Source organism: Taudactylus pleione, unplaced genomic scaffold (assembly GCF_031769625.1).
Source record: "Taudactylus pleione unplaced genomic scaffold, aTauple2 ptg000500l, whole genome shotgun sequence".
Classification (NCBI taxonomy): Eukaryota; Metazoa; Chordata; class Amphibia; order Anura; family Myobatrachidae; genus Taudactylus; species Taudactylus pleione.
In genome coordinates this window covers 3,610,458-3,626,267 of record NW_028284902.1, presented here as the reverse complement: position 1 = coordinate 3,626,267, position 15,810 = coordinate 3,610,458, and the positions used below count along the sequence as shown (strand labels likewise).

Here is a 15,810-nt window from a genome sequence, read left to right as displayed (position 1 = left end):
CCCCACCCTTAAAGGATACTGCTTTGGGACATCCCCAAGGTATCCTGTGGATACCCTATGGACCCTGAAGTAGAAAATATGAGATATGGTAAGAACTTACCCTTGTTATCTCTATTTCTACGAAGTCCATAGGGTTCCACAGGACTCCCGCCCTGTCGCACCTGTGCTGCAGATGGGCTTTGCTCTGGTCACCGGTTTTCCGTCTCCCTCTGGTGAGAATGTGATTCAGATCTTTTTTCTCTCTTCCTTCTCCTCCTCCGGCCTATGGCTTGATAACTAACTGAGGTGCCTTGGCTCGGGGGCGGGGTATAGGAGGGGGACCCTAGTGCATCCTGGGAGGCTGAAAAGCTTAACTCTATGGTGCCCAGCGACTGACGTCACACCTATACCCCAAGGTATCCTGTGGAACCCTATGGACTTCGTAGAAATAGAGATAACAAGGGTAAGTTCTTACCATATCTCATATTTTATCTGTATTAAACTTCAACTAAAAAACTATTTTTTTATTTTTTAGGGGATTGTTTCAAATTCTATCATACTCATTGTATTTTGAATTGTAGGAAGTGAAGAAAAGTAAAAAGCATTTCTTCTTCAGGATCCACAGGGAGACAATGGGGTGTAGGTGGGACTTGGAGAACCGGACACCAAAAGCAAAGATTTTTCAATCCCAGGATCCTCCGGTCCTTCCCGCTAAACCCCGCCCACAGCCTGAGGGCAACTCAGTTTTGTTGGTGTCCGGCAGGAGCTGGATCACCGTTTCAACAGTCGGGCTGCTATTAAGCAGTCCAAGCTTATTTATATGATTTAACTTTCATTTATTTTACTTGACGAGCAGCAGCAGCGCGAGACAGTTCTTTGGACGTCTACACTGCTGCTCCATCACCCCTCCACCTCCGCCGTGACACCAGCCCTTGGCTAGGTACTCCCGACGAGGCTCTGAGGGGAATCTAGTTAGCAAGGCTCCCCTAACCCCAGACTACAGCCAGCACTTAAGGGGACAGGTAGGGCGGATCCCCGCTTGTGGGGACCTGCGTCTAATGCGCAGTCTTGACTCCTGTCTTTGGAGACAGACCGGAGGCGCTGATGTGGACACTGGTTCTTCCGGGACTCCACTAGACCACCAGGGCAATACAAGCACTGGCGCAGGGCACAATTTAAGGCCAGGGAACCCGGTGGTTAATGTCAGCACAGGGGAGAAGGCCCTCTTCCTGCGGCCCTTCCCCCAGCTCAGGGCGCCATTTCACTGTGGTCTTGCTGCTCCTCCCTCAGCCCCTTCTGAGATTCACAGCAGCCATTTTCTGCATTCAGGTCTCCGGGAATGCTGGGTCCAGTCTCCCTGTATACCTCCCCCAAGGGCTGTGTTATATCCTACCAGCCACTGCGGTCTGAATTGTTGATTTTAGTGCCCACTGCTGTTATATTGCATATTCTGCATTGTATGTGACTTGTGCTAGCGCTGCTGTCTGTTTCCTTTTTTTCCATAACTGTCAGCTTATATCTTTCTCTTTATTCCACTATAACCCTGGCATACTAAGGTATAGAGGGTTCATTGTACATCACATCTCCCTATATTTGTGAGGGCTATTACATACTATACATTGCTGTTACGCACTACACTGTGCCATATTACACAGACAACTGACTTGCTCACTGCACTGTGCCAGATTGTGTGTGAAATTTTTTCTTACAGCTATGTCTGGCAGAGGCAAGAACAACAAGCAGACTACTGCTCCTACTCTGTTGTTTGGCAAGTCCTGCTTAGCTTCAGAGGATCTCATTCAGGATGGTCTTTGTGCATCTTGTTTTACTGTCCCGGGCCTATCAGCCTCGGTGTCCTCTCCTCCAGACTCAACATGGGCTACCTTTTCACAGGTGCTGGCAAAAATTGCGGACCAACTAGCTGTCCCTGTGGTTAGCTCCCCCTATGGGATGGCCACCACAGGTACTCCCTGCAAATCCTTTGCCTCCCGCATGGGTAGAAGTACTTTCTACCTCAGTACAGACTCTGGCGAATACGTCTACAGCCTTTCAACAAATGCTGCAAAATGAGAGACCCTTACCTAGTAAATCTACTAAGCGTGCTGTGTTATTTTCCAAATCCACCCAACTATCAGATTCTGAATTATCACCTGGGGAGGCAGAAGGTGCAAGACCTCTCTCAAAAGGTTTCAGCTGCCTAAACACTTAATTTCCTTTTACGCCTTTCCAGCTTCTGATTGCACTAAATGGGAAGTTCCCCCTGCAGTGGATTCTCACGTGACACCCCTAGTTAAAAACGCTACCTTACCTATCCATACTGCAACCTCCTTAAAGGAGACCCAGGATAAAAGAATTGAAGCTTGTCTGAAATCTTTATACTCTTACAGGAGCTATTATTCGTCTTGCCAGAGCTACAGCCTGAGTGGCAAAAGCCATTGAGAGTTGGGCAGAAGTCCTAGAAGGTACATTTCTCTCTGATACTTCGAGGGAACAGCTGTCCTACATATCTCACATTAGAGATACAGCCTCCTATTTAGGAGAGGTGGCTTTGGATACTGGTGTCCTAGCTTCCAAGGCATCTGCTACTTCCGTGGTAGCCCACCGTATTGTTTGGCTTCTTAGTTCAGAACCCCAACTGATCTCATCGGCCTATCCTCAACCTCAAGTCTCTGAACAAGTTTATCAGGGTTCCCAGGTTTTGTGTGGAAACTCTACTGTCACAATCTGGTGCAAGAGTTCCTCTGTGGAGGACGGTGAGACGGTTTGTTCAGATGGCTAGGGAAGTGACAGTCCTAGTTGCCCCAATAAAGGTCAAACCCAGGTGTTGGCGAGACCTAGCCAGAGACGCAGCGTCTAACCCACTCTGTGGTCTTCACCACTGACCCCTCCAATTGGGATGTGGGTTTCGACGCCACGAATGAGCAGGTCGTGGTCCTCTGACTAGGTACCTGGGAGAGGCGAGGAAACATGGTTGACACTGTAACTAGTACACGAGATGAACTGAATACAGGAAATTAACTGAATACTTGAGCACTGGAGATTAACTATATACTTGAATATTGGAAACGAACTGAATATGGGAACACTGGAGATCAGTTGAATATTGGAGATTAACTAAATACTTGAACACTGGTGATGAACGGAATACTTGAACAGTGTAAATAAACTTGAGAATGTAGAGATCCTAGTCGCAGACTTGCTTGAGAACACAGGGAAATGTACTGGGAACTGCAACAGATTCAGGTGCTGATTTGCACAGAGGGACACAGACAGAAGTGGGCACAGGGGATTGCTATAGATCCAGCTGAGAGTTAACTGGAAAGTAGCAGGAAACCTGACACCTCAGTAACACAGGGAAGCTGCAGTAGAGCTAGCAGCACACTACAAGACACAGTTAAAATAAAATAAATCACTGGAGTTCTGAAAGAGAACTAAAGTCTCAGACTAAGAATTAGCATGGAAGCTAATACAGGTAACCCTGGAAAACTGTCAATAGGCTGAAGCAACACTCTGCAGGGAGTAACACAGATTCAATGGAACAGCGAAGTTGAACAGCAGTTTCCTGTTCCTGGAGTCAGTCTTAAATACCCCTGGGTAGCTGATCATTGGATCAGAGGATCAGCTGAGTGACCACAAGACTACCATTGGGAGAGACTAGTCAGGTGATATGGACCAACATGGCTGCACCCATGCCCGGCACCCCGGAAACCAGGTCGCACGCACGGAAGCCTTAGCAGACACTGGGGAGAATACTCAGTCACCACTCACCTCCACTCCCAGCAACTGAATACCTAAGCCCAAGCACGCCGGCGCAGAGGTGAGTAGCGGCCGATCCTGGCATCTATGCTCTATTGTCCTGGCTATGGAGCCTGGGGACTTTATGGTATAGTGCCTTCTCATCAACAATATCTCCAGTTTGCTATACTACAGCAACTCTACCAATTTCAAGCTCTGCCTTTTAGCCTTTCTACAGTTCCTCGGGTGTTTACCGGACTGGAAAAAACTGGAAAAAGTCTTCCTTGACACCTTCTCAAAGAATGTTACATCTGGGAACCCTTCTAGACTCTCAGATTCAGAGAATATTCCTAACAGCAGACAAAATCTTGGTATTACAGCACTGGGTGCAATGCAGACCCTAGGATCCATGATGTCCACCTTCGACATGGTGGAGTTCGCTCACTTTCACTCCAAGCCCCTACAACAACTGATTCTCTCCAGGTGGAACGGGCTCCGCAATCTGCTTAGATCCCAGATGATGGGCCTCTCACCGGAGGTTCACCTGTCCCTAGCCAGGTGGCTACAGACATCCCACTTGAACAAGGGACACCCCTTTGTGATCCCGGGACTGGGTACTCCTAACCATGAGCGCAAGCCTCCAGGGGTGGGGCACAGTGGCCGGCCAGCACTTCTACCAATCCAAAGTAATCTTGCCTATCAATGTCCTGGAACTCCGAGCCATCTACAGAGCTCTCACCCTGGCTCAGGATATTCTTCACGGCATGCCAGTACATGTGTAGTCCGACAACGCCAAGGCAGTGGCCTACCTCAATCACCAAGGAGGCACTCAAAGTCGGACAGAGATGGCAAAAGTATCCAGCATTCTCACATGGGCCGAACGCCATCTCTCAGCCATCTCCGCAGTGTTCATCCCAGGAATTCCCAATTGGGAATCGGATTTTCTCAGCTGTCATGACATGCATGCAGGGGAGTGATCTTTACATCCTGAAGTCTTCCGGCTCCAGGTGGACACATGGGGTCTACCAGATGTGGACCTCATGGCCTCACTACACAATCACAAACTTCCAGTGTATGAAGCCAGGACAAGGGACCTCAATTTGTGAACGCATTACAGTCTCCCTTCTTCCTCGGGTCCTTCGGAAGTTCAAACAGGAAGGGGGCACAGTCCTGTTGGTGGCTCCGGCTTGGCCCAGACGCCATCGGTACTCCGATCTTCAAAGCCTCTCCATAGACGCTCCTCTTCAACTTCCTCTTCAACCAGACCAGTCTCAGGGTCAATGCCTGCATCCGGACCTGGCCCGTCTGTCTTTAATGGCTTGACATCCCGGAAAGTGCACATCTCTGTACGTATACAACCCCCCCATTGTACCTCCTGTAATTCCGTGCGATTTTTCAATGGTTCTCCACGCACTTTATGATCCTCCATTCGAACCCCTGGTATCTGTAGATGTCAAGTGGCTCACAGCAAAGACTGTTTCTTGTGGCTATAGCATCTGCCCGTAGGGTATCAGATTTAGGGGCGCTTTCATGCCGCTCCCCCTTTTTTTTTATCTTTCCTCAGGACAGGGCTGTTCTTAAAATGCACCCTGGCTTCCTTCCCAAGGTGGTTTCTAGTTTCCACCTTAATGAGGAAATTGTGGTTCGGCCTTTCAATCAACAGACCTGTCGGCAGGTGAGGCTTCTTTGGATGTGGTTCGTGCTCTGAAGATCTACATGGACCGTACTACTACCATCAGGAAATCTGACTCCCTCTTCTTCTTATATGGATTCCATAAGAAGGGTTGGCCAGCTAACAAACAGACTGTTGCCAGATGGATTCACAGGCTTACACGCAGACTGGCCAGCCTGTGCCAGCTACAGTGTCTGCTCATTCTGCTCGCTCTGTGGGTCCCTTGCTTGCAGCCCGCCGTGGCGCCTCTGCTGAACAACTATGCAAGGGGGCTACGTGGTCTACTGCCCACACCTTTCTTAGGTTCTATGCCTTTGATACAATTGCCTCTCAGGATGCTCTCTTTGGGCGCTCCTCTCAGCTCAGGAGCGTTCCTGCCCTTGAACAACTGCTTTGGAACATCCCCAGTGTCTCCCTGTGGTGCCCTATGGACCCTCAAGAAGAAAAGGATAGTTGTGGTAAAACTTACCCTTGTTAACTCTCTTTCTTCAAAGTCCATAGGGTCTGCAATGCACCTGCCCTGACGCTCCTGGCTTCTATGGGTTTATTCTCTTGGTCTCTTATTTCCTTTTCTGTGTGAGCGTGTTATTACTCAGTGTACCAGTCTTCTCTTCTATCCGGCTCATGCCTTGGGCTTGATAACAAAACTGAAGTGCCCTCAGGCTTTGGCCGGGGTATAGGGGGGGAGGACCGGAGCATCCTGGGATTGAAAAAGCTTTGCTGTTGGTGTCCTGTCCTCCAAGTCCCACCTACACCCCATTGTCTCCCTCTGAATCCTATGGACTTCGAAGAAAGAGAGTTAACAAGTGTAAGTTTTACCATAACTCTACTTTTACCACTTTGCCTAATTGCATTTAGGTGTTGTGCACAATGCCTAGGCAAAGTGGTAACAGTTTCTTCATTTCCTACTTCACCGAAAAACTATAGACATTGTGCCTGGATTTCCCACATTGCCTGTAACATATATATATATTCTTTACGTCTATAGGGATGAGCTTTTAGAAGCGGAAGTATTGCTCCTAGCAACCAATCGGATTCTACTCATTTATCTGGCACCTTCTAGAAGACAAAACCTAGAATCTGATTGGTTGCAATGGGCAACAACTCTACTTTAGATCCCACACTTTAGTAAATATACCTCCTAATGTTACAATACCATTCCAGTACTATTTTAAGTATCTTGGATCTCTGATTATCCAGTCTTTTCATTTGCAGAATCTGGTGGCCTGGAAGAATTTCTAAGAGACAACCCATCTCTGCAGATAATTAATAATCGGGTGACGTTGATGAGTAAGTGCGGCAGGAAGCAACATTGTTCTTCTTTTGATATGTGTGTTGCCAGAACCATCACCTAGCTTACAGGAGTCCATGTCACATCTGGTACTCCTTTTTTTTTTGTTTTAACAAGTCCATTAAATAAGCCATTTTCCCAGATCTCTCTCTAAAGAAACGTTATGACCTTTTAGCAAATTTTAACCCATCATCTCACAGACCATTTAATGCAGAACTATAACATAATGAATCAATTACTGAGACCAAGTTCTCACACTATACCTGATTAACTTTTCATCCTATAATGACACAAACAGAGGTTGTTACAATGTGCTAGGGAGTATTTCATTGTATGCAGCCCACCAAGGGACCATTGCTGATTTTCCAATAACAGACAGTACAATGTAAATAACTATATATGGAGGCACAAAACTAATGGATATAAAAAAAATTATAATGGCTTAGTCTATGTGCTCCAAACATACTGACTCTGTTTTCAATAGTAACAATATTTAATATGCAAAAAGACACTGTGTTCTCAATCAAATTAGATACATGTACTGAACATAAATAAGCACCTCAAATAAAACATCGCAAATAGATGTATGACTATTGAATCAAATGTTACAGAAGAATTCTCTACTTCTTGATTTATTAATTGTGAAAGCATAATTGTTACTAGCTGTACGTCCACGAAGAAACAATTTTTGGCAGAAGCCGTTTCATTTTAGGTGTTCTAGTTGTACTGCTTTGCATAGAGGCCCAGTTGCCGGAGTGGCCCACGTGGCCAGCAGCGCCTTCACCCACCACTCACACCAATGTCACGCGTGCCCTGTGCACACAGCCTATCCTATTCACATGAATGCGAGCTCAAAGCACCTCTCATCCCACCCCTTACCGCCCATGTGCATAGTGCCACACCTTTTTCTTGCATTGATGTCAATAAATGTAGTTGTTATTGCTCAGCCAGGGCTGGTGCTAGGGTGTTAGGCGCCCCCTTGAAAACTAAATTTGCGCCCTCCTTCGTATTTATAATAATGGGACAGCGTGCACCACAAAAGGGGTGTGGTCTCATAAAAGGGGCGTGGCCACACAATACTACTCCTAATTTAAATAAAGCTGCACAGTAGCATAATCTTATTCACATTACACCGCACATGGTGCCCCTGATTCACATTACGCTACATAATCGTGTCCCTTATTCACGTTACGACCCATTTCTCTGAGTTTCCACTACACAATGATGCAGTTTTTATGAAAATCGGTTCAGTAGTTTTTGTGCAAACTTGGCACAAACAGACTCAACATCTTCTAACATTAGTGTATATATAATATTATATATATATATATATATATATGTGATTCAGTGCCCTTGTCACCTGCAATATGTTGGCTGGACAACAGGGACACTGCACTTTTTGGAGAGTACAGGAAAAATGCGGAGCACAAACTACCTAACCATCATTTTTTGAATGCCACAATTCAGCCCCGAAAGAATGTATATGTGTGTATGTGTATATGTATATGTGTGTGTGTATATATATATATATATATATATATATATATATATATATATATATATATATACAGACAATGTGTGTGTCTGTATGTGTGTATATATGTGTATCATATATAGATATATACACACACACACAAGTTCAGGGTGACAAGATATCAATATTCAAAGTGAAATCTTGTCCCTATGACGGGAGGCAGCAAGTTTACTGACATCTGTCCCAAATGGTGAAAATGTGTTTGTATATAAGTTTTAAATGTGATTGTTTTTAAAAGAAAAAAACAACAACTGTGTACTAATAGGAAAGCAGGTTATAGGTTGTATTTGGGTGATCTCAGGGCCTGATTCAGACCCGGTCGCGAGCGCTATGCGCTCGCAATCGGGTCGATGGTGGGCCAGTGCGCACGCGCATGACTGAGCCGGCTCCGTCGTGTGCATGCGCGAGACCTGGATAGCGACGGGCACTCCGTCGCTCCGGGTCTCGCACCAAAGGGGGCGTGCTGTCGATGGTGAGTGACAGCACGCCCCCTTTGGTGGGCAGGCCGGGGGAGTGGCTGCCCAAACGGGGGCGTTCCCATGTGAACGCCTCCGTCTGGGGCCGGCCCCACTGACCTCACGAGTGATGTCAGTGGGAGAGATTTCTGCTCTGTTAGAGCCGAAATCTCTCTGGGGCTTGCGGCAACGAGACTCTACCACAAGGGTCTTGGCGCAAGCCCGATGGTCGCGATGGTCTTGACCATCGCGATCATCTTCCTGGCCGCTCGCTATAGCTGTGGGTGGTCACCCACAGCTATGTGAGCGGCCAGGAGGCCGTTCAAAAATAAATAAATAGCCCGGCCCTGATTCAGAGCGAGCGGTCTGTCAGAGCGAGCGGCTCTGAATCAGGGCCTGTTTGAAGAGATCTCATAGCAGGTCCAATAGGAGGAATAAAAACTTAACACCTCACAACACTCATGTAATAGGGACATAAATTATACTATAAGAAAGGGGAATTGGATCCCATACAGTTGTATAATCCAGTTTAGGCACTCCCCACAAAAAAACAACATTGTCACATATGATAGATATATATATATATATATATATATATATATATATATACACACACACCACTGTGCAAAAGTTTTAGGCAGGTTTGGAAAAATGCCACAATGTAAGAATGCTTAAAAAAATAGAAGTATTAATAGTTATTTTTTATCAATTAACTAAATGCAAAGTGAATGAACGGATGATAAATCTAAATCAAGTCAATATTGTCACGGTTTGGGTTGGAACAGGCGTGGGTGGCTGAAGAGGAGATTTGAGAGGCGTGAATGAACTTAAATGGTTTGAGCCAGGGCTTCAATATGTATAGATGTGAGGGGGTAGAGATAAGTCAGTGGATAATGGGCCCAAAGGAGAGAACAGGAATGTCTTTATTGAACAACAGGTTGGAATGGAACTGGATATATACTGAATGAATGAGGAGAATCTGGGACCGATGATGCTGGATTGAGAGCTGGATCGGTTTGAGACCGATGTTGAAGAACTTAATTGATATGAGTCAAATGTTGATGAATTGATGAACTTGATTGGTTGGGACCATTGTTTATGAATTGAAGAACTTAATTGATGTGAATACAATTTTGGAAGCAGCGGATGAGACCGATGGTTGGAGGTATCGGATGGAAATGATGGTGGCTGTAAGAACAAGTCTCAGTGGTAAAACCAGACTGGTGTACCAGATGGTATACTAGACTTGTTTATCAGATATAGAAACTGGGTATAACGTACTGGCACTGTACAGATACAGAGTACGTGAGAGCTCAGCACAGAGCTGTAACTTCAGCAAGAAGCGACGTTGTACTGGCAACATAGGGAAGTCAGGAAATGGAATTTATAGAGGAGGATCCCCAGGGATTGGATGCTGCGATCAGCTGGTCTGGGGGCAGCGCTCTGAGTGGAGGAAGAGCATCAGGTGACAGAGGTCAACATGGCTACACCCATACTGTGGTTTCGGTTCCATCATGCTGGCAAAATCTGCTGTGAGCATAGGGCTGCGTAGAGCCATCTCCATGCTCTTTGACAGGACACTGAGCGGACTGGGGAGGAGCAGCACAGACAGACCTCAGCATCAGCCGGGAGCGATGTGCAGCGTGAGCGGACCTTTGTGCTGTCTGGGAGTGATGCACAGCGCGAGCGGACCTCAGCGCTAACCTGGTTAATCTCTGGAGAGGTAAGAAAGAGGTTTTTAAGGCCCAGACAGTGACAAATATTTGGTGTGACCACCCTTTGCCTTCAAAACAGCATCAAGTTTTCTAGGTACACTTGCACACAGTTTTTGAAGGAACTCGGCAGGGAGGTTATTCCAGACATCTTGGAGAATGAACCACAGATCTGCTGTGGATGTAGGCTGTATATTTGATGTCGTTGTCCTGCTGCAGAATAAATTTGGAGCTAATCAGATGCCTCCCTGATGTTATTGCATGGGGGATTAGCCTGTATTTCTCAGCATTGAGGATACCATTAATCCTGACCAAATCCCCAACTCCTTTTGCTGAAATGCAGCCCTAACCTTGCAAGGAACCTCCACTATGCTTCACTGTTGCCTGCAGACACTCAGTATTGTACCGCTCTCCAGCCCTTCAGCAAACAAACTGCCTCCTGTTACAGCCAAATAAGGAGATTTGTGTTCTCAAGTAGTTTAAATAATTTTTTTCAAGATCCATAGGATACACAGGCAGAGACTATGGGTATAATGTGGAGAATGAGTCTGAGCACCAACTAGTCTTCTCCCAGCAGCCCCTGCGCCTCCCCGTCTATAACCTGCCCCCAGTCTCAGTCAGGCCAGTTAAGTTAGCAAGCCCAAGGCAGGAGCAAGAAAGAGGAGGTTCAAACACCCAGAAACTCTAAATGGAGGACTGGAAGTAGAGTAAAAACCCTGCAAGCCCGGTGCGTCAGGGTGGGCGGCCTTTGTCCTCTATGGATCTCGAAGAAAAGGATTTAGCCAGGTAAGAACATGAATCTCCTTTTCATCACTCCATAGGGGACACAGGCAGAGACCATGGGATGTCGCAAAGCTATCCCATAAGGGAAGGGGACACGCTGGAGCTGTGCTGAGAAGACTACGGCCATGAGCCACGTTCACGGTAGCAAAGGTGTCAAATGAACAGAACAGGAGGAAAGTATGGGCAGAGGACCATAGCGCCACCCTACAAAACAGCTCAGCAAAGGCACCCATGGCGAGCCGCCCACGCAGTACCCACCAATCTGGTGAAAAGATCAGACATTAAAGACGGAACAGGGAGGACCCGCCATAGCTGAAGCGTGACGGATAATCAAACAGAGCCAACAAAGTCAGTGTGGAAATCTGCCAGTCCCATTTACAAAACTCGTAGTGGACCAAAAGGGAATCTATCCTACGGAAAAAACACCTCGCTGTCAGTCATTCGATGTGGTCGCCATCCAAGTGTTAAAAACAGCAGAAGTCGGCCTCCCATGCTGGGACCTCCCAGGTGGAGGTCTGCCTCGTTAGTAGGCCTGGAGGTAGGATACTTGATAGACTTGCGCTGTGCTCATGGCTTGGAACTCTTGAAAGAGTAACCCGGAGACCTTGAGAAAGGTTTGTCCTTCCCTCCGAATGAATGGAGCGAAAATTAAAAGTTTGCGACCTAGGTCACAGAAGGGAGGAGGGCCGTCATTGTGGCTACATTCTTGTCCAAATCAGGACCCCTGAAAGCGGAAGAGCCCCTATGGCCTTCCTAAAGCCAGCGCACCAGCAATTAAGTTTGAGGGTTTGCCTATATGCCACGGAGGCTGTTACACCCTGAAGGCTAGGACATAGGACACCAGTATCTATTGTTACCTCTCTTAGATAAGAGGCCGCCCTCTGATGTGCTGACCTAACGCCAATAGCTTGTTCCTATGGGTATCCAAGTTGAGGCTCTCCTGAAGAACCTCTGTCCAACCTCCGATGGCTCTTTCTACCTAAGCAGAAGTCAGGGCTGGACGTGCGATTGGGTATGCAGAATACACAGTCTTTTTTGAGGGAAGTTCCAACATACTGGCTGTTGGATCCCTAAGGCATGCCGTGTTTGGACTAGGAAGGGTAGTGTTTTTGACTAGGCGGCCATGTGAGCATCCACCTGAGGAGGAGGCTCATTATGCCCGATCTGCAGCAGGTAGGGAATTGAAGGAGGCAATGCGCTTAGAAACCTGGAGGTGCCTATTAGGGTGAGCCCTCTGTAGAAGGTCCACTCGCTGCGCAGGAGACCTGGAATTCTGCAGGAACAGTCTACTGACTCTTGAAGACTGGAGTGCTAGCCTTAGGGTCCTGCATGGAATATTTGAAGCAAAGACCAGCTCTCACAACATTAAACAGGGCCGCTACATCTATCTGCAGTAGGGAGTCCCTCAGATGGACGAAGGTCTCAGCATCTGAAATATTAGACATACTGTCCTAGTGAGCTGAGGAATTATTACAGTCCGAATTATTACAGGACAGGGATGCAGAGCTATATAGACTGGAGGTCTGCGCCTGAAGTGCGGTCCCTGCTGGTAAGATGCAGACACCTGTGCTAAAGCGAGAAGAGCTGCATTCATGGCGCCCTAAGGCAAAATGCTGCAAGGTGTCCTGAGACTGTACAACTCGGGACAGCTTGTTTCCTGTAGAGATACTAGTAGGGAAGGCGGGCCCTGGGGTTGCCAGTCTATTAGCCTTTCGTTGTTGCCAGTCTGTGAACCTCTGGCTGCAAAACACCAGACACAGAGCCCATCGTGGTCCGGAGCCTGAGGAGAAAGTACAGTGGTACAATTCCTGCAGTTATGCAATACTGAAGCACCCCATTTCTGGTGCATTGCCCTTGGAAAACTTGATAACGCAATCTAGGGCAGTCCCCACACACCAGCTAGGTAAACTACTGTACGCAATAAATTGGGAAGTGCAATGAATGTGATCTCACCCCACAATAAATGGGGCTTTACAGATGAGGAATTTACTAAACTGTAAAGCTGCATACACACTGTACGATCAGTACCACCAACGACTTATATATCTTTGAATTTGAAAGATGTCTTTCAAGAGATCTTTCAAACATATCTTTCAGTGAAATCATCCTGCCACATCTCTGCACAGGCAAGTTGACAATATCGTGCAAGTTGACCTGCATGTACTGACGATCATAGATATCGTTATCGTTCATGCTGAACGTGCATCGTTGGTCGTTCACTGCATAAAAATGAACAATATGAATGATTTATAGTTGAACGATATCGTTATCGTTCATAGATATCGTGCCGTGGGTATGCAGCTTAATGGTGCATACACACGGTCCGATCTGTACCACCAACGACTTGAAAGATATCTTTAATAGATCTTTCACAGATATCTTTAAAAGATATTTTGGTGCATACACGGTCCAAATTTGCAGGACGATATCAACAATAACCATATCGTTCATATTGTTGACTTTTTTTGCATTGGACAATAACGATATCTGAGGTCGACCGCCTCTGCAGTACGGCTCCCTATAAGCAGGAAGCCGCTCTTCCCTCCTAAGCACTCTTTGCCGCTCCCACCCCCGTCGTCTGGCTGTAGGTCCCTGGTATGTGCTGGGGGACCTGCCAAAGTCACTGACCTGCTGCCCGCTCATAGATAAAATAAATAAAACAAAAAGCTTAGACTGCTGTTACAGTGTCTAGAGATGTGCGTTGCTCCTGCAGGGCACCACACTAAACTGGCTTGCCTAAGTCTGGGGGTGGGGTTGAGAGGGGGAGGAGCCATGACTGCTGGTTCATGACCTATGACGTCATTATCGCAGGTTTTAGTTTTACACTGTATTCAATTTCAAAGATTTTTCGCAGGTTCGAAAAGTCTTTGAAAAAAAACGGGGATAACTTTTCACCACTGAATAGGTGGCGAAAAAAAGTGCAGAATTGGGGTTTAGGGGTGCAGGCTTAAAAAAAATAGCCTGCACCCTTCAGAATGACCCCTTGAAACGATCTGTGTAAAAAAAAAAAAAAAAAAATCGGGACACCCCAAAAAAAGCACTTTGAATTTTGGGTGCCAAGAAAAAAAAAATGTTGGGGAACAAAGTTAAAAAATAGCGAACTTGACTCTGGGGGGGTGTTTTTTTCATTGCAGCTCCTTGCGGCAGGTGGGTTTTTCACGATTTTTTCAAGTTTCTTTAGCAACTTTAAAATATGCTGACCCCCATTTTCAAGTACCCCAAATTTGCTGGGCATAGTTATTTTTCCCCCCCAAAAAATCTAAATGCTCTTCTGCACCACTTTCTTCAAAGTCGCATTTATGCTCTTGCCGCGGCTATTAGAAACACTGACTTCCTTCTGGAGTTAAAAATGGGGGTACCCATAGTGATCCCCCATGTGTAGACATCATTAGGGTCCCTATAATATTTCCCAAAAATTCCCGTTTTTGTTAACCTGTAAAAAAAATTTGTAAAAATTTTGAAAAAAAATGCAAGGAAGATTTCATACTCACCTACATCCAGCGCTGGTCTCCGTAGTAATCCATGGGATTTAAAAAAGAAAAAAAACGAGTTACCCAAGCCTCGCAACACAGCTATCTGTATGTGTGTTGTCACACATACAGATAGCACCCGAATGCCCACTATCGGCACTTCACGGGGCATTGCAGTCCCGTTAGCCAATCAGCGGCAGCGTTGACTGTAGAGCGCCCGCTGATTGGCTCCGGCAACTGACAGTTCCCACATGGTGTGACTCAACCATGTGGGAACTGTCAGTAGCCGGAGCATATCAGCGGCCGCGCTACAGTCAGCGCTGCCGCTGATTGGCTGACAGGACTGCAATGCCCCGTGAAGTGCCGGCTGCGTCCATTCGGGAGCTATCTGTATGTGTGACAACACACATACAGATAGCTGTGTTGCGTGGCTTGGTTAACTCCTGCAATCCTAAAAACACCTGTCCTATCCACAGAGCACCCTAAAATACCTATCCCAGTACCTGAGCCCCATTTTCCAACATTTTGCATTTTCACCCCAAGAGGGGGGGGGGGGGGGGGGTTCTGAACCAAGTCCCCACTTTTTTAATCAAAAATAGGTATTTTGCACTACATTTCTCCTGCCTTTTGGTGGAGAAAACTTTTTTGCCTGTTTTTACTTATGGGGTTTTCACCTAGGCCTGGAATTAAATAGGGCGATACTTCAGAAACAGGTGAAAAACGCGCATCGGCGAAGATCGCAGCTTTTCGTCTCTAAAAAATCATATTTCAACATTGTTGATATATCGACATGTTCACAATGTTAACACGTAAAATGTCGACATTCTGCAGAATGCAGACTTTAGGTTTAAGCTGTGGGAGCAGAGGGTTAGGGGGGAGGGTAAGGCTGCTGGAGGGTAGCATTAGGCACTAGGGGGAGGGTTAGGGTTTATGATTCAGTTTAGAGGCATTACTAATCTTCGGATGTCAGCTGTAAATTACCATCATGTGGCCGTCAAACCCAGAAGACACTGCTGGAGCCACTAGAGATCCGACAGTTAAATCAACACTCCAGCGGGACACTCTGTTTTGCGGACTTTCTAAGCATTTCAAAATTACATCTGTGTCCTGGTGGATGTTGACATTATGACCATATCAACATTCTCATGTTGACAAAATTTATCCCCTATGAGTGCAAAA

General features: G+C 46.5%; 1 protein-coding gene across 5 annotated transcripts in view; it reads left to right on the top strand.

Moving 5' to 3' along the window:
* The window catches only part of RBM44 (RNA binding motif protein 44), a 146,443-nt gene that overhangs the window by 66,258 nt on the left and 64,375 nt on the right, over positions 1 to 15,810 (top strand). For all 5 annotated transcript variants that reach the window (XM_088449933.1, XM_088449934.1, XM_088449931.1 and 2 more), the window contains one exon: positions 6,602 to 6,676. In XM_088449933.1, the coding sequence (XP_088306059.1) occupies positions 6,673 to 6,676 (4 nt within the window). In that variant the 5' untranslated portion in view covers positions 6,602 to 6,672. The remainder of the gene's footprint in view (positions 1 to 6,601; positions 6,677 to 15,810) is intronic.